The 21,774-nt window shown below is 48.9% G+C and overlaps 1 protein-coding gene and 1 long non-coding RNA gene across 2 annotated transcripts; one reads left to right on the top strand and one right to left on the bottom strand.

Annotated features, from left to right (window-relative positions):
* Positions 1-4,197: 4,197 nt before the first annotated feature.
* LOC133248415 (mitochondrial ribosome and complex I assembly factor AltMIEF1) lies at positions 4,198-4,410 on the bottom strand. The gene has a single exon (XM_061418595.1). The coding sequence runs from the start codon at positions 4,408-4,410 to the stop codon at positions 4,198-4,200; it is 213 nt and encodes a 70-aa protein (XP_061274579.1).
* Positions 4,411-7,701: 3,291 nt separating this feature from the next.
* Positions 7,702-21,389, top strand: LOC133248416 (uncharacterized). The gene is made up of 4 exons (XR_009736701.1): positions 7,702-7,790; positions 7,876-8,290; positions 12,581-12,701; positions 21,087-21,389. It is a non-coding gene; the product is annotated as an uncharacterized LOC133248416 (long non-coding RNA).
* The last annotated feature ends 385 nt before the right edge of the window (positions 21,390-21,774 follow it).

The following is a 21,774-nucleotide window of genomic DNA, read 5'->3' as shown; positions in this document are numbered from 1 at the left end:
GGGAAACTGTATTTGCAGGTGGGGTCAGGCAGGAACTCCAGCCATTATCGTCCCTCCAGCAGCCACTGAGACAAACTAACACAATCAGGACAAAGCTGACAGGTACAGTCCCCATACAGAATGATGAGCGCTGTTCTGTGTGCGCTCAGTCGTGTCTGACTCTGCGACCCCATGGACTGTAGCCCGCCAGGCTCCTCTGTCCATGGAATTCTCTCGGCAAGAATAATGGAGCGGGCTGCCATTTTCTATTCCAACCACTGTTTTATTTCTTTTAAAACAAAAGGCTCTTTAGGGATATATTTACAATAGGGAGAACCATCTCCTAAATGATCCTTGCATATGATACAGCAGAGCAAGAAGGGCCCAGCTCCCCTCTGTGCGGAAGCTGGAAGGAGCCTCTCTGGGCCATTTAGTCCTTGACCCTCTGATGACTGGTGAGAATGAGGCAGTGAGGTGGCACGACAGAAGAGGCTAAATTTTAGAGTCAGAAATCTTGAGAACTTGCCATTGAGCCCTGACTAACTAGCTGGGTGACCTCAAATGAGTTACTCAGCCCCTCAGCTATGTAAAGGGGATAATGACGCCGGCACGGCCTAAATCACAGGGTTGTAGTAAGGACAACACGGCTACTAAAATACTACACGTGAACATTTTATCAACTGTTAAAGGACTCTACGAACGTGGGCTATCAAGTCTTTTACGATTTCCATCCACAGGACAAAGGTCACGTTTCAGAAGGCACTCAGCAATCCAGATTGTCCTGTGAGGTCCATTTCACCTTCTGAAATGGAGCCAGGAACGGTCTCTGAAACCCACACTGATGCCATCCTGGGCTTGAGACCAAAACTATTACGTTGAGCAGACTTGGGAAAAGGCTTTTCTACACCAGCGCAGTATATTCCCTGCCCCATCCAAGGACCAGGTGGTGCTGATGACCTAGCAACCAGCAAGAAGAGAGAACACCCACAAGCTCCCCCAGGGAGATCAGAGTTTCTAAAACTGAACTCAACCTGTTCCAGTTGAAACTGCTTATCCACAGTATACCCTCCACTCAGGCCGTGCTCTACTAGCTGGGAGCCAGTGAGGGGTAGGAGCTCTGCCTAACCAGGGGGAAGGAGCCTGGGTCCTTGCGCAATTAGGAAGGAGCCCTGTGGTTTAGTTTCAGTTTTACAAGATGAAAAAGCTCTGGAGATCTGTTACATCATAAGATGAATATTCTTAACACGACTGAACTGTACACATACAACTAGTTAAAAGTATTTAAAAAAAGAGAAGGAACCACTGTCCCAGTGGGCAGGGCTGAGGATGCAGAATGTGAACTCTGCTGACACTTCAGACACGGTGTTTAACCTGCCTCCTCAGACACAAGAATGGGAACGGACATACTCACCACCCCGCGTACTGACAGTGGCGGTGATGAGTAACACTGGCCCTGTGGCTTCCTAGGATGACGACACAGAACTCTGAACATTCCAACTTCTTTTACTTGAAAAGGTCATATGATTCGAACTAAACATGACCTGGTTTAAGTATACATGATAAGAACTAACATACATTGAGCATGTACCATGTGCTGGGCATTTTCCCCCTCTTTGCTCTCTTACTCTTCACAACAATCCCATGAGGTCAGTCACATTGTTAGCTCCCCTGTCAGATGAAGAAACTGAGGCATAGGTCAGTCATCATGCGAGTAAGCTGTGCAGTCGTGAGTTGAACCTAGAGCTCACGGTGCTGGGGTGCAGGTTACAGGGGTCCCAAACAGCCTGCAGCCCCACCTTGTACCCATCTGTGCTCCACGCACCACTAGACCATATGCCCCAGGACCATTCTGGCTCATTCACTGCCCCCAGGGCCAGCAGTACTTGACAGACAGGACTTGATGCATCTGTTCCACCCGTGAGCTACTAAGTCTATGTTTTTTTTTGGTTTTTGGAGGAGGTAGTGGCAGCAACCTTTAACGCGACTCACACTCAAAACAGACTCTGAACACAAAGTCTTCAGTACTCACTTCCACTTTCCCTATGCAGGCACAGGGAAGTGGGCATCACTTCGTACCTGCTGTTTACTCCCAAAGGCAGGTCTGCCAATCAACCCAAAACCATTCCACATGGCTCCTCCTGCCTTCCCTCTCTGTTGAAAACAGTACCCTCCACCCAGCTGGCATGCCTTCCACCTCAAAGTCATCCTTCATCCTCCCTCCTCCTGCTACACCAGCCCCCACTTGGTGAAGTCCCCTGCTGCCCACATTGCACCTACATGCAGCCACCCCACCGCCTCAGTCCCTCCACTCATCTGCTCAGATTCACCCACTCTGGGGCCTCTCACCGATTTATTCTGCATGCTGCCCCTGCCCTGACTCCTCATCCACACCACTCCCCGGCTGACAAAGCTGTGGTGCCCACCACCCCCTCATCAGATATCACGACTTCCTCAACAGGAGATTGGATGTCCTTCTAGACCTGGCTCAGTCTCAACTCCAGTCACCTGTCTTCAATTCAGTCAGTTCAGTCGCTCAGTCGTGTCCGACTCTTTGAGACCCCATGAATTGCAGCACGCCAGGCATCCCTGTCCATCACCAACTCCCGGAGTTGACCCAGACTCACGTCCATCGAGTCAGTGATGCCATCCAGCCATCTCATCCTCTGCCGTCCCCTTCTCCTCCTGCCCCCAATCCCTCCCAGCATCAGGGTCTTTTCCAATGAGTCAACTCTTCACATCAGGTGGCCAAAGTACTGGAGTTTCAGCTTTAGCATCATTCCTTCCAAAGAAATCCCAGGGCTGATCTCCTTAGAATGAACTGGTTGGATCTCCTTGCAGTCCAAGGGACTCTCAAGAATCTTCTCCAACACCACAGTTCAAAAGCATCAATTCTTCAGTGCTCAGCTTTCTTCACAGTCCAACTCTCACATCCATACATGACCACTGGAAAAACCATAGCCTTGACTAGACAGACCTTTGTTGGCAAAGTAATGTCTCTGCTTTTGAATATGCCATCTAGGTTGGTCATAACTTTCCTTCCAAGGAGTAAGCGTCTTTTAATTTCATGGCTGCAATCACCATCTGCAGTGATTTTGGAGCCCCCAAAAATAAAGTCTGACACTGTTTCCACTGTTTCTCCATCTAGTTGCTGAATTAAATACAGTCATCAGGTTACAGTGGAACTTGCTGGTCACCTTGGCATGACAGGAAACAGAGCTCACATACCACTGGCCAAGAACCATTGAAGCACTCTGCGCATTTTCTCATTAACTCTTGCAATAAGCTGAAGAAGTGGGTACTATTTTAGTGGTGGTGCTCAGTCGTGTCCTCTTTGCGACCCCACTGTAGCTAGCCCGCCAAGCTCCTCTGTCCATGGAATTTTCCAGGGAAGAATACTGGAGTGGGATGCTATTTCATCTACAAATGAGGAAATGGAGGCCTGGACAGATTGAATGATTTGCCCTAAACCCCACAGTTGTTAGCAGCAGAGCCACGAAGGCAGTCCTCTGAGGTCTGGACACTATACTTGCTTTAGAGACTTTTGAAACAGAGTATAGTTATGTTTACAGCTTCCCAGTGGCTTAGTTGGTAAAGAATCTGCCTGCAGTGCAGGAGACCTGGGTTCAATCCCCAGGTTGGGAAGATCCTCAGAGAAAGAAATGGCAACCCACTCCAGTATTCTTGCCTGGAGAATTCCATGAACAGAGGAGCCTGGTGGGCTACAGTCCATGGAGTCACAAAGAGTAGGACTGGACTTATGTGACTAAACCACAGAGTTATGTTTGGGGGAACATGATCTAATCCTCAAGAGAACTGAATCCACTGAAGAATGAGCCAGATGGAACAAGATCTAAGTTTTAACCAGTAATTTTTCTAGCATTTTCATACATTAAATGTTCTATGAAGAAAAATGATCCCTAGTAGGACTTGAAACTAAGGGCCTTTTTAACTGGGAGCATTTTATAAGGGAACATTCTGTTATGTATGTTGGTATTTCCTTCAGTATGCCTGAAGAACTTTGGCCCCTAAAAGGAAAGATTCTCCCTTTCCTGGTCCCCTGTATCAGAAAAAATGAAACCTACAGGAACACAGGCCTACCTACCTGAGACTTCTTAATGCATCTGTGAGGTGGAGGTGGGAGAGAGGCAGGCGTGTCTCTGGAAGGCACCTGTGTCCTCTTTCCCTTGGAATTAGGATGGGAGGGGAAAGGAGAGGATCCTAAATGATCCCTCCCAGCTTGCTGTGGAGGAAGACCAGGCCCTTTTCCAGCTGCTTCTCCCGGGCCTCGGGATCCTCCAGTTTCTGGTTTTTCCGGAACTCACGGCGGATGGAGGCAAGGTAGAAGTCTCGATCAGTGTAGCGAAGCTGTCGGCCTTGGCGAAGCAGAGCCCGGTAGAGACTCAGCACCGCCTCTCGGCTCCATGAGGCCATGGGGGACTGACAGGGGCTGGGCGTCAAGCTATACACAGGAGGGAAGAAAGAGAAGCCTAGAATCAGAATTAATGATAGAAGGGAACTACACTGTTGTTCTCGTTCAGTTGCTCAGTTGTGTCCGACTCTTTGTGACCCTTTGGACTGTAGCCTGCCAGGCTCCTCAGTCCATGGGATTCTCCAGGCAAGAATACTACAGTGGGTTGCCATTTCCTTCTCCAAGGGGATCTTCCCCACCCAGGGATTGAACCCACATTTCCTGCATTGACAGGTGGATTCTTTACCGCTGAGTCACCAGGAAAGCCCAGAAGGACCTATGAAAGTGAAATGTGAAAGTGTTAGTTGCTCAGTCATGTCTGATTCTGCAAACCCATGGACTGTACCTCGCCAGGCTCCTCTGTCCATGGGATTCTCGAGGCAAGACTACTGGAGTAGGTAACCATTCCCTTTGCCAGGGGATCTTCTTGACCCAGGGATTGAACCCAGGTCTCTCTTGTTGCAGACACATTCTTTACCATCTGAGTCACCAGTAATTCTGTAGTTCTTAATCCAGGTCTCAGAGACCCCCTCAAGGTCACACTGTGACTTAGTGGCAGGGCCGGGACTAGGTTCCAGCCTACAGACTCCTGCTCCTGGGAAACTACCAGCTACGCTGAAAGGTCAGGGACTGGAAGCTGGACTACCTGGGCTTGAATTTTGGCTCTGCCACTTACCTGCCATATGATTTTGGGCAAAGTACATAACCTCTCTGAGCATCAGTTTCCTCACTTGTAAAATAGAAATAATGCTATCTACATTTATATACTGCTATGTACTTTTATGCTAATAGTACTTACCTCATAGAATTATTTTGAAACTTGCCTGAGATATCGCATGTAAAGTGAAAGGAAGTAAAAATATTAGTTAGTCACATCCATCTCTTTGTGACCCCATGGACTGTATGTAGCCCGTCAGGCTCCTCTGGAGCCTAGCTTCTCTAGGCAACTGGAGTGGGTTGCCATTTCTTCCTCCAGAGGATCTTCCCAACCCAGGGGTTGAACCCCAGTCTCCTGCACTGCAGACAGATTCTTTACCATCTGAGCCACCAGGGAAGAAGCACACGTAATATAACTTCACCACAAGGGGCCTCAGTCATACTTGAATCCTAGCACCAACACTTAGTAAGCTAATTACCCTGGGCAAGTTTCTTAACCTCTCTGGGCTTACCTTAGTTCCTCATTTGTAAAATGAGGATTAAAACTGTATTTTCCATATGGTTAGTATGAGGATTAAATGTGGTTAGAATAGCACTCAGCATATGCCAAGCCATCTATTGTGGCAGCTATGATTAATGCTACCTCCCCTTGTGTGTTTGTAAATGTTCAATAAGTATCAGATTTAGTTACACATAAACCACCATCATCTACCTTCAGTAACAATAAACCCTTACAGAACCAGGAGTGTTACCATTTGCAAAGTGCTTTGTCATCCATTATCACATTTAAACTGAGAACTTATGAAGTGGACAGGGTTCATAACAACAATGGTTAATGTTTATTGATTGTTTACTATTATAGCACGCACTGGCCAAGCAGGTCCCACGTGACATCTCATTCCATCAACAATTCTAGTGTCACCAGTATCTCCATTTTAAGTGGAGGAAACTGATGCTGCCAGAGAGAAGTAACTCGCCCACAGGCAGGGCTGTAAAGGGGGGGTGCACTTCCGACCCCGACTCTGCCTGCCTGTGGAATGAAAACTACCGTGGGCTGGGATCTTACCATGCATACAGCACTTCTAGGTGCTGTACAGACTTTCCCAGTTCAGCGCCTGGCACATACCGAGGGCTCAAAAAATAACGAAGGACGCTCACAGTGTCCCTGTGTGGAAAAAATGATCACCCCTCTTTCTGAAATAAAGAAATGAGACTGAATGGGAGAGGTATCTGACTGGTAAAAAGGTCTAAACTTTGGGCCCAAAGTCAGCTACCGTCAGCCTCTGGCCTTGCGAGCCTGCTGCGCGAGGGTGAGCCAGCCACCGTCCTCATCCCTTTACCCTCAACTGCAGAAGAGCGCCCCTCGGCGCCAAGTCTCCCTGAGTGGGACAGATGAATCCAGAAATCAACAGTAAAGTGTTTTACGAAGTAGGAGGGGACTGGCATGCAAGAGCTGTTACAAGGTCGACAGGCGAATGGGCGGTTGGGCCCTGGAGGGTCCCCAGGTCCTCCCCCTACCTGGGGGGATCGCACCGAACCAGGCTGGAAAGACCCTGAGGCTGGGGCAGGCCGGTTCTGGGGCACCGGGAGAGCTCCGGAGGTTGGGGCGAGGCCCCGGAGCGGCCTCCAGGGGAAAACCCAGGGCAGGCTGGGGCGAGACCCCCGGTGATCAGGCCCGTAGTGTGGGCCCCGGCCGGGCTGGGGACTCAAACAGCGACCCTGAGAGAAGGCGTGGCGAACCCCCAGCCCTAGCCATCACTCCTCCCCTCGCTCACCTGAGGACCGCGCGCACTTCCTCTACTCGAGATTCGCCTCTCGCCCGGTACCTCTCCTAGGGTCACCCACCAACATGGCCCCTTTACTTCCGGGCCACGACCTTGCGACCGGAGCTGAGAGGAGGAACCGAAGGGAGCCGGGAAGCCGACGGTGGCTGAAGGACTTCCGGTCTCCCCTGCCTAGGCCTCTCTCGGGGTGGGGCCAGGAGCCGCGTCGGGCCCCGCCCCTCTCGGGGCCCCGCCCCACAGTCCTGAGTCCCGCCTCTATACGTGACGTCACCTAAGGATGGGCCTGGCCAGGCCGTTTGGACCCCGCCCAGAGGGCCCCAGAGGGCCGCGGACAAGTGGTCCGGTGGAAGAGAGGGGCAAACCGTTGTGCGGGCTGGTCACCCAACCTGCTGTCAGCCCTATGACCTGTCAGGCCCCAGCACTGTTTGCTGATCTTGGGCTGGAGCCGTGGAGGGTCCCTGGGGAGGTTTAGCACTAACAATGTTCTCTATCGTGGGTTTTAAAGCTCTTCCAGATTGCTTTCTTTTCATCCTTCCGTGCTGTTACCGCTCGACTGTTAAAGACCTACTGTTCAAGGTCCTCCTCAAACATCCCCACTAGAAGTCTCCAGCTCATTCCGCGCCCCTCATCCAACACACCTAGGTGTCTCCTTTGAGTCCCACAGAACTGTTTGCACATCCCAGTTAGGGCTTCAGTCCTTCAAGGAAATGTATTGTTTGGGCTTTGTGGTTTTTTTTTTTTTTTTCTTTTTTTGCTAATCCGGGTCTTAGTTGGGGCGCTCAGGATATTTGTTGCTGCATGCGAACTCTTAGTTGTGACTTGTAGGATCTAATTCCCTGACCAGGAATGGAACCTGGGCCCCCTGCGTTGGGAGTGCAGAATATTGGCCACTGGACCACCAGGTAAGTACACAAACACGTTTATTGGCGCCTGTTATTTGCTAGGCACTGTTTTTAAATTTCTCCATTACTTTTTGTCTCTCATCAGATTTGAGGGCAGGAGCCCATGTCCTTATGGAATCTGTCAGCCCTTTTCCCCCTTTTGCCAGCTCAGCATCTCAGAAGGGGAGGGGAAAAGGCAGGCTTTGGAATCAGGCCCAGCCTGCTCCAAATTCAGCTCTACCTTAAAGAGAGCAGCCTGCCCTCTGGCAACTTTCCTAACCTGACCCCTCTCAGACCCTCTCAGCCCCTCTCAGCCTTTGTGAGGATTAAAAAGCATCTAGCAGGAAGGGGCAGTGGCTGAGAGGAGCAAGCCCACATCCAAGGAGCGGTGGCTGCGCGGGCGCAGGAGGGCCGAGAGGAGCTACCCCACATTCAAGGTCAAGAGGGGCGACCTCGTCCAAGGTAAAGAGCTGTAGCTGCGCTTTGCTGGAGCAGCTGTGAAGAGATACCCCACATCCAAGGTAAGAGAAACCCAAGTAAGATGGTAGGTGTTGCAAGAGGGCATCAGAGGGCAGACACACTGAAACCATAATCACAGAAAACTAGCCAATCTGATCACATGGACCACAGCCTTGTCTAAGTCAGTGAAACTAAGCCATGCCATGTGGGGCCACCCAAGACGGATGGGTCATGGTGGAGAGGTCTGACAGAATGTGGTCCACTGGAGAAGGGAATGGCAAACCACTTCAGTATTCTTGCCTTGAGAACCCCATGAACAGTATGAAAAGGCAAAACGATAGGATACTGAAAGAGGAACTCCCCAGGTTGGTAGGTGCCCAATATGCTACTGGAGATCAGTGGAGAAATAACTCCAGAAAGAATGAAGGGATGGAGCCAAAGCAAAAACAACACCTAGTTGTGGATGTGACTGGTGATAGAAGCAAGGTCCAATGCTGTAAAGAGCAATATTGCATAGGAACCTGGAATGTCAGGTCCATGAATCAAGGCAGATTGGAAGTGGTCAAACAGGAGATGGCAAGAGTGAATGTCGACATTCTAGGAATCAGCAAACTAAAATGGACTGGAATGGGTGAATTTAACTCAGATGACCATTATATCTACAATGGGGTAGCCACCATGATCAACAAATGCAGTACTTGGATGCAATCTCAAAAATGACAGAATGATCTCTGTTCATTTCCAAGACAAACCATTCAATACCACAGTAACCCAAGCCTATGCCCCAACCAGTAACGCTGAAGAAGCTGAAGTTGAATGATTCTATGAAGACCTACAAGACCTTTTAGGACTAACACCCCCAAAAGATGTCCTTTTCATTATAGGGGACTGGAATGCAAAAGTAGGAAGTCAAGAAACACCTGGGGTAACAGGCAAATTTGCCCTTGGAGTATGGAATGAAGCAGGGCAAAGGCTAATAGAGTTTTGCCAAGAGAACGCACTGGTCATAGCAAACACCCTCTTCCAACAACACAAGAGAAGACTCTACACATGGACATCACCAGATGGTCAACACCAAAATCAGATTGATTATATTCTTTGCAGCCAAAAATGGAGAAGCTCTATACAGTTAGCAAAAACAAGACTGGGAGCTGACTGTGGCTCAGACCATGAACTCCTTATTGCCAAATTCAGACTTAAATTGAAGAAAGTAGGGGAAACTACTAGACCATTCAGGTATGACCTAAATCAAATCCCTTATGATTATACAGTGGAAGTGAGAAATAGATTTAAGGGACTATATCTGATAGAGTGCCTGATGAACTATGGACGGAGGTTCATGACATTGTACAGAAGACAGGGATCAAGACCATCCCCATGGAAAAGAAATGCAAAAAAGCAAAATGGCTGTCTGGGGAGGCCTTACAAATAGCTGTGAGAAGAAGAGAAGTGAAAAGCAAAGGAGAAAAGGAAAGATAAAAGCATTTGAATGCAGAGTTCCAGAGAATAGCAAGGAGAGATAAGAAAGCCTTCCTCAGTGATCAATGCAAGAAAATAGAGGAAAACAACAGAATGGGAAAGACTAGAGATCTCTTCAAGAAAATTAGAGATACAAAGGGAACATTTCATGCAAAGATGGGCTTGATAAAGGACAGAAATGGTATGGACCTAACAGAAGCAGAAGATATTAAGAAGAGGTGGCAAGAATACACAGAAGAACTGTACAAAAAAGAGCTTCACGATCCAGATAATCACGATGGTTTGATCACTCACGTAGAGCCAGACATCCTCGAATGTGAAGTCAAGTGGGCCTTAGAAAGCATCACTACGAACAAAGCTAGTGGAAGTGATGGAATTCCAGTTGAGCTATTTCAAATCCTGAAAGATGATGCTTAAAAGTGCTGCACGCAATATGTCAGCAAATTCGGAAAACTCAGCAGTGGCCACAGGACTGGAAAAGGTCAGTTTTCCTTCCAATCCCAAAGAAATGCAATGCCAAAGAATGCTCAAACTACCGCACAATTGTACTCATCTCACACGCTAGTAATGCTCAAAATTCTCCAAGCCAGGCTTCAGCAATACATGAACCGTGAACTTCCAGATGTCCAAGTTGGTTTTAGAAAAGGCAGAGGAACCAGAGATCAAATTGCCAACATCCGCTGGATCATGGAAAAAGCAAGAGAGTTCCAGAAAAACATTTATTTCTGCTTTATTGACTATGCCAAAGCCTTTGACTGTGTGAATCACAATAAACTGTGGAAAATTCTGAAAGAGATGGGCATACCAGACCACCTGACCTGCCTCTTGAGAAACCTGTATGCAGGTCAGGAAGCAACAGTTAGAACTGGACATGGAACAACAGACTGGTTCCAAATAGGGAAAGGAGTACATCAAGGCTGTATATTGTCACCCTGCTTATTTAACTTATATGCAGAGTACATCATGAGAAATGCTGGGTTGGAAGAAGCACAAGCTGGAATCAAGATTGCCGGGAGAAATATCAATAACCTTATATACACAGATGACACCACCCTTATGGCAGAAAGTGAAGAGGAACTAAAAAGCCTCTTGATTAAAGTGAAAGAGGAGAGTGAAAAAGTTGGCTTAAAGCTCAACATTCAGAAAACTAAGATCATGGCATTTGGTCCCATCACTTCATGAGAAATAGATGGGGAAACAGTGTAAACAGTGTCAGACTTTATTTTTTGGGGCTCCAAAATCACTGCAGATGGTGATTGCAGCCATGAAATTAAAAGACGCTTACTCCTTGGAAGGAAAGTTATGACCAAGCTTGATAACATTAAAAAGCAGAGACATTACTTGGCCAACAAAGGTCCGTCTAGTCAAGGCTATGGTTTTTCCAGTGGTCATGTATGGATGTGAGAGTTGGACTGTCAGGAAAGCTAAGCACTAAAGAATTGATGCTTTTGAACTGTGGTGTTGGAGAAGACTCTTGAGAGTCCCTTGGACTGCAAGGAGATCCAACCAGTCCATTCTGAAGGAGATCAGTCCTGGGTGTTCATGGGAAGGAATGATGCTGAAGCTGAAACTCCAATACTTTGGCCACCTCATGCAAAGAGTTGATTCATTGGAAAATACCCTGATGCTGGGAGGGATTGGGGGCAGGAGGAGAAAGGGATGACAGAGGATGAGATGGCTGGATGGCATCACTGACTCGATGGACATGAGTCTGAGTGAACTCTGGGAGTTGGTGATGGACAGGGAGGCCTGGCGTGCTGCGATTCATGGGGTTGCAAAGTCAGACACAACTGAGCAACTGAACTGAACTGAACTGAGCAGGAAGGGGTGGGCACCCACATAGCAGTTGCCCACCCGTCCAATTATTCTTGCACAAATCGTTGTTTGGGGTCTCTAATGTCAATCCTAAAGAAAATCAACCCTGAATGTTCATTGGAAGGACAGATGCTGAAGCTGAAGCTCCAGTACTTTGCCCACCTCATGCAAAGAGCTGACTCACTGGAAAAGACCCTGATGCTGGGAAAGATTGAGGGCAGGAGGAGAAGGGGCAACAGAGGATGAGATGGTTGGATGGCATCACTGACTCAATGGACATGAGTTTGAGCAAGCTCCAACAGATAGTGGAGGACAGGGAGGCCTGGTGTGCTGCAGTCTGTGGGGTTGCAGAGAGTCAGACACACTGAATGAATGGACAACAACAACATGCCCTGCACTGCCACGCGAGTGGCCGATGAGATGAGATCACGTCCTCGTCTTCCCACCGGGGCAGATGTAAAAGGAAGTGATAAGAATTGGGAGGAAAAAATAATGCGTAAGGATGGAGAGAAAGGAGCTGCTTTTATACCTGAAATGTTGCTGGAGAGCCTGTCTGATAAGAGGACCTGAGTAGGACCTGCAGGAGGGGCATTCCAGGTATTGGCCCTCAGGTGGGCCCTTAGTCTATCTTAGGAGCAGCCAGGGAGGCGGCCAGTGCCTGGGGGAATAGAGTGAACAAGAGGTGAAGAAGAGGCAAGACAGGAGGTCCTTGTCACAGACAGGGGAGAGGAAACCATCTGAGACAGGAGCCACCAGAGGATTTGGAGTAAAGTAGTGATGGGATCTGACATCCATTAGTTTGTCTGTGGTTAAAAAAAAAAATTATACTTAGAATTAGCCAACTGGACTTAGTTTAGATGATACAATTTGTTGGCACCACCCAAAGCATTACAGGGCCTGTCGAACCTATATGCCTTTTTCTCTCCATCAGACCCCATCAGGGTGCTGGCCTGGCTAGGTGATGTCATAAAAGCATCTTCCCAGCCTGTCTGATACCTCTGTTGATGGCCTTGACCTCCACAAAGAACATGAGTGTGTTGCTGTCTTCTCTTTCACAGCGGATCCAGTGGCCTGCGGGACGTGGTACTGGCATAGTGGTCAAGCTTGGTTCTCCTGGGGATGCACTTATGAGAATATTTAGGCTCCCATTGGAGCCATGGTGTCTATGTCCTCTGGAAGGTGGGTGACATGTGGATTTTCTTTTGTGTGTGTGTCTTTGGTTGCGTTTCAGCACTGCCTTCCTGACCTTCAAAGTCTGTTTTGACGTTAGCTCTGGGAGGGCAGGGGCTTTCTTCTTCACTTTTGGTGTCATCTTTGAGAAAAAGGCCCCTGCATTCTATTTTCAAAGGATCAGTCTGACTGGAGACTAATAGAAGGCTGAAGGGCTAAAGCAGAGTGACTGGTCAAGAGGCTGCTGCAAAGCCCCAGGGGAGAGAGGACAGGGGCTTGGCCCAGGGGGCAGCAGTGTGGAGGGGAGTGGTCGGATCCAGGAAGTATTCGGAGGTAGGGCCACAGTTTGTTGATGGGGGAGTGAGACGGAGGGTCAACCATGGCTTTGGGGTCCTGCCTGAGTAATGCCCTATTGCTTCCCCTGCTCCAACCTATTCAAGAGCATCTTCCAGGCTTCCCATGTTTCTAAGAGAAGGCAGTTTTCTGGGGTCTAGAGTCTCCACTCACATAAAGGAAGATCTCCCATGACAGAGGGAGCCCCATCAATACTGGGGAGACCGTGGACCCCTGGAACATCTAGGAAAGGGAGGGACCTGGATAGGGGCCTTGAGGAGGCTAAGATTTAGGAGTAATAATGTGTGTGGCATCTGAGGTCTTAGGCATCATTCCCCGAGGGCTGGATTGGTGTGGGAGAAACACCGAAATGGCAGCAGACCCTACATGTGCCTTTATGAAGCAGCTGTTGTGTGCCAGGCACGTGGCTAAGTACTTTACAAATGTTGTTCATGTCAAAAGTCCATGTTGGGTCAGCATGATTGTCCTGATGATGATAAGCAAAGCAGAGAAAGGTTCAGGCATTTCCCTAAGACACCAAGCCAGGCAGCTGAGAGGCTCACTGTGGAGCCCAGGTCTGTCTTACTCCAAAATGTGTATTCTTCCAACTCTTCGAGGCTGCCCTACTTTGCTCTTTAAGGAAATAATTTTGTGACCCACATAAGCCTAATTGGTGACATTCCCAGCTGGAAGACCAAGGGAACTTTTATATCTCCCCTGACCCTCCTGTTCTGGAGAACATTAGTTTTAGGAAGGAAAGAGGAAGGCCCCTTGGGCATCTGCCCTTCAGATAAGCTCCCGCAGACTCTTCTTGCTCTTCAGAGCAAACTCTGGGAGACAGTGAAGGATAGGAAATCTGGGTGTGCTGCATCCTTGGGGCTCACGAAGAGTTGTATGTGCCTTAGAGACTGAACAGCAACAAGACAGAAAGCCAACCCAGCCCACCAACCCTCCCCAGCCTACCCAGGGAGACTCAGGGTGTAGGAAAGTGTAGATGCTCTTACTACCCAGGATGATGGAGATGTCGACTATGACCAGATCAATGAAGACTCCGTGATAAAAGCGGCCAGGGACCTGGAAATCATTCTCTGAGAGCTAACTCCATCCTCATGGGGTTTGCTATCTTCAGATGTCATCGATTCTGTATTTACCAGACTAGAACCTGATACCCCTGGACAGGTGTTTCTCCCATTGTCCTGTGAAATCTTTGCTGCCCACGTTGTGCCAGGTGGTGCTGAAATGGGCAAAGGGAATGGAAGCTTGTTCACTGAATACCTCTCTTTGGCAGGCACCAGGAGTAGCGGACTGAGGGCAGAAGATGTGTGGGCTCAGAGCCCAGATCCCAGCTCCCCACTTTCCACTTGTGCACCTCGGGGAGTTCCAGGACATAGAAGAGAGACGGGGAGACTGAGTACAGTGACCAGCCCAGGGCAGTTGCTCGGGGAGTGGCAGTTGGCTTTCCTTCACATCCTTCACCCCCATGGATTGACTACAGCCTGCCAGGGCAGTGCACTATCGTACCCACTTTTTAAAAATTGCTGCTGCTGCTAAGTCGCTTCCGTCATGTCCGACTCTGTGTGACCCCATAGACGGCAGCCCACCAGGCTCCCCTGTCCCTGGGATTCTCCAGGCAAGAACACTGGAGTGGGTTGCCATTTCCTTCTCCATTGCATGAAAGTGAAAAGTGAAAGGGAAGTTGCTCAGTCGTGTCTGACTCTTCGAGACCCCATGGACTGCAGCCCATCAGGCTCCTCCGTCCATGGGATTTTCCAGGCAAGAGTGCTGGAGTGGGGTGCCATTGCCTTTAAAAAATTATTTTAAGCTTAATCCATGTTGTCATATCAGTTTATTCCATTTTACTGCTAGATAATATTCCATTACGTGTGTGTACCACAATTTTTTAAATATTTATTTTACTGCCTTGGGTCTTAGTTGCATCGTATGGGATCTTTCATCACTTGGGATGATGTGACTCGAGTTGCCCTGCTGCGTGTGGGATCTCAGTTCCCCAATCAGGGATGGAACCTGCGCCTCTTTTGTTGGAAGGCAGATTCTTAACCCCTGGATCACAAGGGAATTCTCTCAGTGTACCCATTTGACAGATGAGGCACCATTCAGACAGCTTCATGACTTAGCTATTGAACAGGCTTTCACCTCCTCAAGGGGCAAACTGGAAGTCCCCGTGCTGGGCTGGACCAAGATGTGTTCTTGCTTCACATCAAGCTTTGTAAGATACAGACAAATATAAAAGACAGCTTTCTAGTTCGGCTTAAATGTTTAGAAGATCTGGAAGCACTGGCTCAGAGTTTGAGCTCCCCCCGCACGCTGATCCCCACTGCTCCCTGTCATCTTATCCATGGGTGTTCATTCATCTACATGACTCGTTGGGCTCCTGTATCCTGCCGAGTCTGCCAAAGCCTCACAAGGCTTTCTCATCTGAGCTGGAAAGGAAAGGGATTCGGAGAGAAAGCATGATTGCCCACCAGAGTCAGGATGGGTACCCTCTCTGACGTATCTTCCCAGCTATAATCACAAAGCATCAAACCTTAAAATATAGAAAGAGGAAACCGGAACAGCACAGCTGTGCTCAAAGCCAAGATAAATACCTCCACAGCTCAGGACGGGAACTGAAGCTGAAGTTCTTGGTACAGCCTGGGAGCCAAGGTGGACTCTTGGAGAGTGCTGGGACCTGCAGGGCTCCCAAACCCGCCTCCTGGAAGTCCCAGGAGAAAATCCAGGCATGGTGGGGCAGCTAGAGTTGAAGAAGTGAGAGTTAAGATTATTCCAGTCAAGGGCAAAGTATTACAGGTGGATGTGGATGGAGAAGGAAATGGCAACCCACACCAGTATTCTTGCCTAGAGAATTCCATGGACAGAGGAGCCTGGTGGGCTGCCATCTGTGGGGTCGCACAGAGTCAGATACAACTGACGTGACTTAGCAGCAGCAGCAGCAGGGGGTGTGGAGGGCTGAGGGTCGCTGGGCTGAGGGTTAGACCTGAGAGTTTATTCAGCTTAACTTTTCCCCTGCACAGACCCCCCCTCTTCAACTGTACAGCCACTCAAGAGACAGAAAAGACTGGCCAAATTGTACTTTTTAAAAAATCTTATGTCTATGGTGAATTCATTTTGTTACAAGGAGCAAGGGAGGGATTGTAATTAATCTTTTTTTGAAACGACTGTCTGATATTTAGGAAACTATCCTTCTTTCCCCCAATGCCACTTTTATCATATATCAAATTCCTGTGTGTATTTGAGGACCCCGTCTCCAAGTCTTCAGAACAGAGTGGCAACTTCACATTAGCCGACTTCCAGGTCAGGGTACTGCCTTCCAGTGTCTACTACTATTATTACAAGTTAGAGGCCAGGGAGACCAGTCACCCGAGGAAGGGTGAGTTACTCTGTGCCCAGGTCAGTACAATTCATGGAGGATTTAGTGAGTGTGTCCAGGCCTGGGGCAGACCACTGGAGACCCAAAAGTGAGGCCCAGCCCCTCTGCGTAGACAAGAGAGATGCTCCAGAGGTATGTCCTCTGTTCATGCTTCTCTCGGAGCTCCAGCACCTCTGGTTCACTTCCTCTGTAAAGGGGAGAGAAGGTTCCCTTCCTCGCCCCCCCACCCCCACCTCCTACCCCGCTGTGCCTTCAGCAGTATGACATGCCCCCAGCATCGCCTTCATCGTGTTGTGTTACTTCCTGAGAGCCACGAGAAGGCTGGTAGAGCCCTGGTCTTTAATCCGGCTGGAAGCCGGGAGAGATCATATAGCCAAAGGGCCTGGTGTGGACACAGAAGAGGCTCGGGGGCCGGGTGGCCTTTCTTGTGGATCAGAGGCTCTGTGGTGAGGGCTTCAGGAGTTGCAGCTCGAGAGCTCATAGTTGTGGCACCCGGGCTTCGTTCCTCCCAGGCATCTTCAAGGACCTGGGATCGAACCGGTGTCCCTTGCATTGCAAGGCAGATTCGTAACCACAGGACCACCAGGGAAGCCCCAGCGTGCCTTTGACAAAAGGGCACACATAGTTGAGAAATCCTGGGTGTGGGTTTTTTTTTTTTTTTTTTCCTTTTTAATTTGGCTGTACCAGGTCTTAGTTGCAGCATGTGGGATATAGTTCCCCGACCAGGGATTGAACCCCAGACGCTTAGATTGGGTGTGCAGAGCCTCAGCCAATGGACCATTAGGGAAGTCCCTGGTTGTATTTTAGCAGAGGCTCCATATAGCAGCCAGTGCTATAAGCTATATGCTCCACACACACCCCTGTATTTTTTCTGGTAGTGGATGGAGAAGTTCTTTTTTATTAAAGAAAGAACTTTTTTTTCTGGCTACACCGTAAAGTTTGCACGATCTTAGTTCTCTGACTAGGAATTGAACCCAGTCCCTTGGCAGTGAAAGCACAGAGTCCTAACCACTGGACTGCCAGGGAATTCCCAAGAACTTTTTTGGTTACTATTTGTTTATTTGACTGCACCAGGTCTTAGTGGTGGCATGCAGAATCTTCGAGCTTCATTTCGGCGTGTGTGATCTTTAGTTGTGGTGTGTGGACTCTCAGTTGGGGCATATGGAATCTAGTTGTGGCATGTGGTTCTTTGACGAGGGATCGAACCCGGACCTCCTGCATTGAGAGTGTGGAGTCCTAGCCACTGGACCATTAGGGAAGTATCCCCAAGAACTTCTTTTCTAGGAGCTTCCAGCAGTTTATTCTGTATCATGACCAACCTAGATAGCATATTCAAAAGCAGAGATATTACTTTGCCAACAAAAGTCTTTCTAGTCAAGCCTATGGTTTTTCCAGTGATCACATATGGATGTGAGAGTTGGACTGTGAAGAAAGCTGAGCGCCCAAGAATTGATGCTTTTGAACTGTGGTGTTGGAGAAGAGTCTTGAGAGTCCCTTGGACTGCAAGGAGATCCAACCAGTCCATCCTAAAGGAGATCAGTCCTGGGTGTTCTTTGGAAGTAATGATGCTAAAGCTGAAACTCCAGTATTTTGGCCACCTCATGCGAAGAGTTGACTCATTGGAAAAGGCTCTGATGCTGGGAGGGATTGGGGGCAGGAGGAGAAGGGGACGACAGAAAATGAGATGGCTAGATGGCATCACCGACTCCATGGATGTGAGTTTGAGTGAACTCCGGGAGTTGGTGATGGACAGGAAGGGCTGGCGTGCTGTGATTCATGGGGTCACAAGGAGTTGGACACGACTGAGCGACTGAACTGAACTGAAGTCCGAATTGGGCCACTTGTCCATCCCTGAAGCTATCGCCCTGACCAGGCCATGGATGTACTCATTGGCTTAGCCATGCAGGGCCACCTTGGAAGCTGGGTGTACCCACTAGGAGATACTGAGAAGAACAGGTGCAGATGTCCACAGCAGGTAGCACTGACTGAGTACTTACTGGATGCCCAGCTCTGTGCCCACTGCTTCACAGGCCTCATTTAATACCCACACCCAGCCAATGCTTTGAGGTTGGAGTTGTCATCCCCACTTTACAAATGCTGAGCTGAACACATCTAGGGTCATGTGATTAGCAACTTGGAATCTGGATTTTGGACCCTGAGTGGTTGGATCATAACTCTGGTATACAGTAGGTGATCAGTAATGGTAGCTACTATTAGGGAATTTTCAAGGATGACTCTCAGATTTCCAGCTGTTGTGACAGGGAAGATGACGCATCATCAACAGGATGGAACGTACGGGGAAAAGAGCCTTTGGGGAAGCTGAGTTCCATTTGGCTCTTCGGTGTTTGAAGTGACCGTGACACTCAACCCCAGTGGGATCCATGAATAAGGTGCTCAGGAGAGAGGACTCCCTGGAGAGATTTATCTGATCCCACCTTTATTTTTAGATTAATTAATTACTTTTGGCTGCGCTGGGTCTTGTGCACGGGCCCTCTTTAGCTGCTGAGTAGGGGCTGCTCTTCGTTGCAGTGCCCAGGCTCCTCACCATGGTGGCTTCTCCTGATGCGGGGCACGGGCTCTAGGTGCACGGGCTTCAGTACTTGCAGCACTGGGCTCAGTAGTTGTGGCACACGGGCTTAGTTGCCCTGCTGCAAGTGAAATCTTCTCAGACCAGGGATCAAACCCATATCCCCCGCATTGGCAGGTGGATTCTTATCCACTGTATCTACCAGGAAAATCCCTCGATCCCACCTTGATAAGAATCATGAACTGTAAGCAGAGTTGTGGGCCCAGGACCAAGCCCCAGAGAGACCCCTTATTGAAGGCCTGTATGGGGTAAATTGTTAGTCACTCAGTCGTGTCCGACTCCTTGCGACCCCATGGATCGTAGCCCACCAGGATCCTCTGTCCATGGAGTTTTCCAGGCAAGAATACTGGAGTGGATTGCCATTCCCTTCTCCAGGGGATCTTCCTGACCCAGGGATTGACCCTTGGTCTCCTGCATTGCAGGCAGATTCTTTACCATCTGAGCCACCAGGAAAGCCCTATGGGGTAAAAGGGGCCCAGAAAGGCAACCAGGAAGGAATGACAAGGAGGAGGAAGAGAAATGCACAGAGGCTAAGGGAAGGAGTGTTGAAAAGGGATGCATGGTGCATGTGTCAAGCACACCACGTGAGGAAATGCAGGGAGGTGTCGGTCATAATAATGACTCACATCTACAAAGTCCTCACAGTGCTCCAGGCTCTGTCCCAAGCTCTGGGCATCCTCACACCCACTCCAGAAGCCTGTTATATGAAGACCCTCAGCTCACAGATGATCCAGGAGAGGAGGTTGACCAAGGGCTGGTGAAAGGCTTGCTGAAGGCAGCTGAGATTGTACCAATGGTGACATCTTTGCCCCGAGTTTGGGGGAGCATCTCCCTTCCTTTTCAGTCAATGTAGAATGGACTCTGGTTGATCTAAGCCAATCAGTATATGCCAACCCCTCTCCACTCTCAGTGGTCAAAGCATGATCACATGACCTCATCCAAGTCAGTGAGATCTGCGATCCAGACCCAGGGCTTTTAGGAGCTCTATTTCTTCTGTGCTGAGTACACAAGATGGGATGGTGTGAGCCCTGGAGCTGCTACAGCCATCTTACAGGCATGAGGGGTAAAACCATCTGGGAATGAGGGCAACACCTGTTGGGATGTGGAGCTGGGCTGAGCCACAGAGAGAGCTGGATGACCATGTGACATTGAGCTCTGCCTCAAGCTGCAGCTGAAGGCTTTTACCATTACTGACATTTATTGCCAGCAACCAACAAGCTCTTCCTCTGCTTTTCTAGTTTGGGCTGGACTTTCTATCCTTCATTGAAAGCAAACTGTATCAGTTATGTAGGGCCACAATTAGGCTGAGTAACAAATCACCCCCACAGTTTAGTGGCTAAAGCAATTCAGCTCATGAGACTGGATTGATGGGTTGGACTTGACTTGGAAGTCCTCTGGCCTTGACCAGTGGGATGATGGAGACAGCCAGGCCACATGTAGAGGCCCCAGTGATAACAATTATGTCACTGTTGATGTTTTGTCTCTGGAAGCTTTCAGGAATCTAGGATAGGTGCTTCAAAGATGGTCTGTGCTACTGATGGAGGGTCGAGCTTTTCTTACAAATACTGCAGGCTGTGGAAGGGTAGATGAGAGGCCAGATTGGTTTTTTCTCTTAATTTGGGTTTGTGTGATGCTTCCTTGGGATCATGGTCAGGCAGTGGTTTTTTTCAGCAGCAGACCTCATGGGTAAAATGGGTCCTTCTCAGAGCCTCTTCTCAGTGGGTCTGTGAGGGTGAGGGAGACCTGTCTATGTGACTGTTGACGGGCTGGCAGGCTCATTCTTTGTGTGTTATCCCTTCCTTCATCAAAACAATGCAGGTCAGGTCTGAGCAGGTGGACATATCTCTATAGCAGCTGTCCACCCACTGCAGATCAGAAAATCTGTTCAGCTGAGCCCAGCCTGAATTGTAGAATTGGGAGCAAATAGATTGTTGTTTTATCTACTATATTTCAGGGTGATTTGTGTTGCATCAATAAATAGCAACAGCGTTTAAAAACAAACAAACAAAAAGACTATTAAAAGACTATATTAATTTGGGGGGCTTCCCTGGTGACTCAATGGTAAAGAATCTCCCTGCCAATGCAGGAGACACAGGTCCAATCCCTGGTCCCAGAAGATCCCACATGCCATGGGACAACTAAGCCTGTGGACCTCAACTACTGAGCCTGTGCTGCAGAGGCCGGGAGCTGCAACTACAGAGCCCGCCTGCCGCAACCACTGAAGCCTGAGCACCCTAGAGCCTGTGCTCTGCAGCAAGAGAAGCCATTGCAACAAGAGGCCCTTGCACTGCAACGAGAGTAGCCCCCACTTGCCACAACCAGAGAAAAGCCTGTGCAGCAACGGAGACCCAGCAAAACCAAATAAATAAACAATTTTTTTTAAACTGTATTAATTTGAAAGAGTTAGTTTCCTATTACAACTGAGTCACTGGGAATTCACCGGAACAGCAGGTGAAGAGTCAAGGATGCTGGCCCTGGGCAAGGCCTCTCACTCCTTTGAGCTTTAACCAGAGATCTGTTTTAACCCCAAACATCTGTGGGTGTTTCATGATTTGGGGCACATGGGTGGAGATTTCCAATGGGCTCCAGGATGATGGGTCTTTGGGATTTGGGGGTTTTATCTACACACAGCCAAAGCCCCCACTTGCAAAGCATACTGGGAGGATTTTAACAATAGGTCTTGACTGCAGTCATCACGTTTGCTCTTGTCTCTTCCAACCTAATGGAGCTTACCAGGTTGCCAAGCTTTTCTCTTTATTTCATTTTATCCTCTG

This window comes from Bos javanicus, chromosome 5 (assembly GCF_032452875.1).
Source record: "Bos javanicus breed banteng chromosome 5, ARS-OSU_banteng_1.0, whole genome shotgun sequence".
NCBI classification, from domain to species: Eukaryota; Metazoa; Chordata; class Mammalia; order Artiodactyla; family Bovidae; genus Bos; species Bos javanicus.
The sequence above is the reverse complement of the archived record's forward strand: the minus strand, read 5'-3'. Positions and strand labels throughout refer to the sequence as shown.

Excerpts from the sequence above, each read along its gene's own strand:
- LOC133248415 (XM_061418595.1), bottom strand. The coding sequence starts at position 4,410 with ATGGCCTCATGGAGCCGAGAGGCGGTGCTGAGTCTCTACCGGGCTCTG.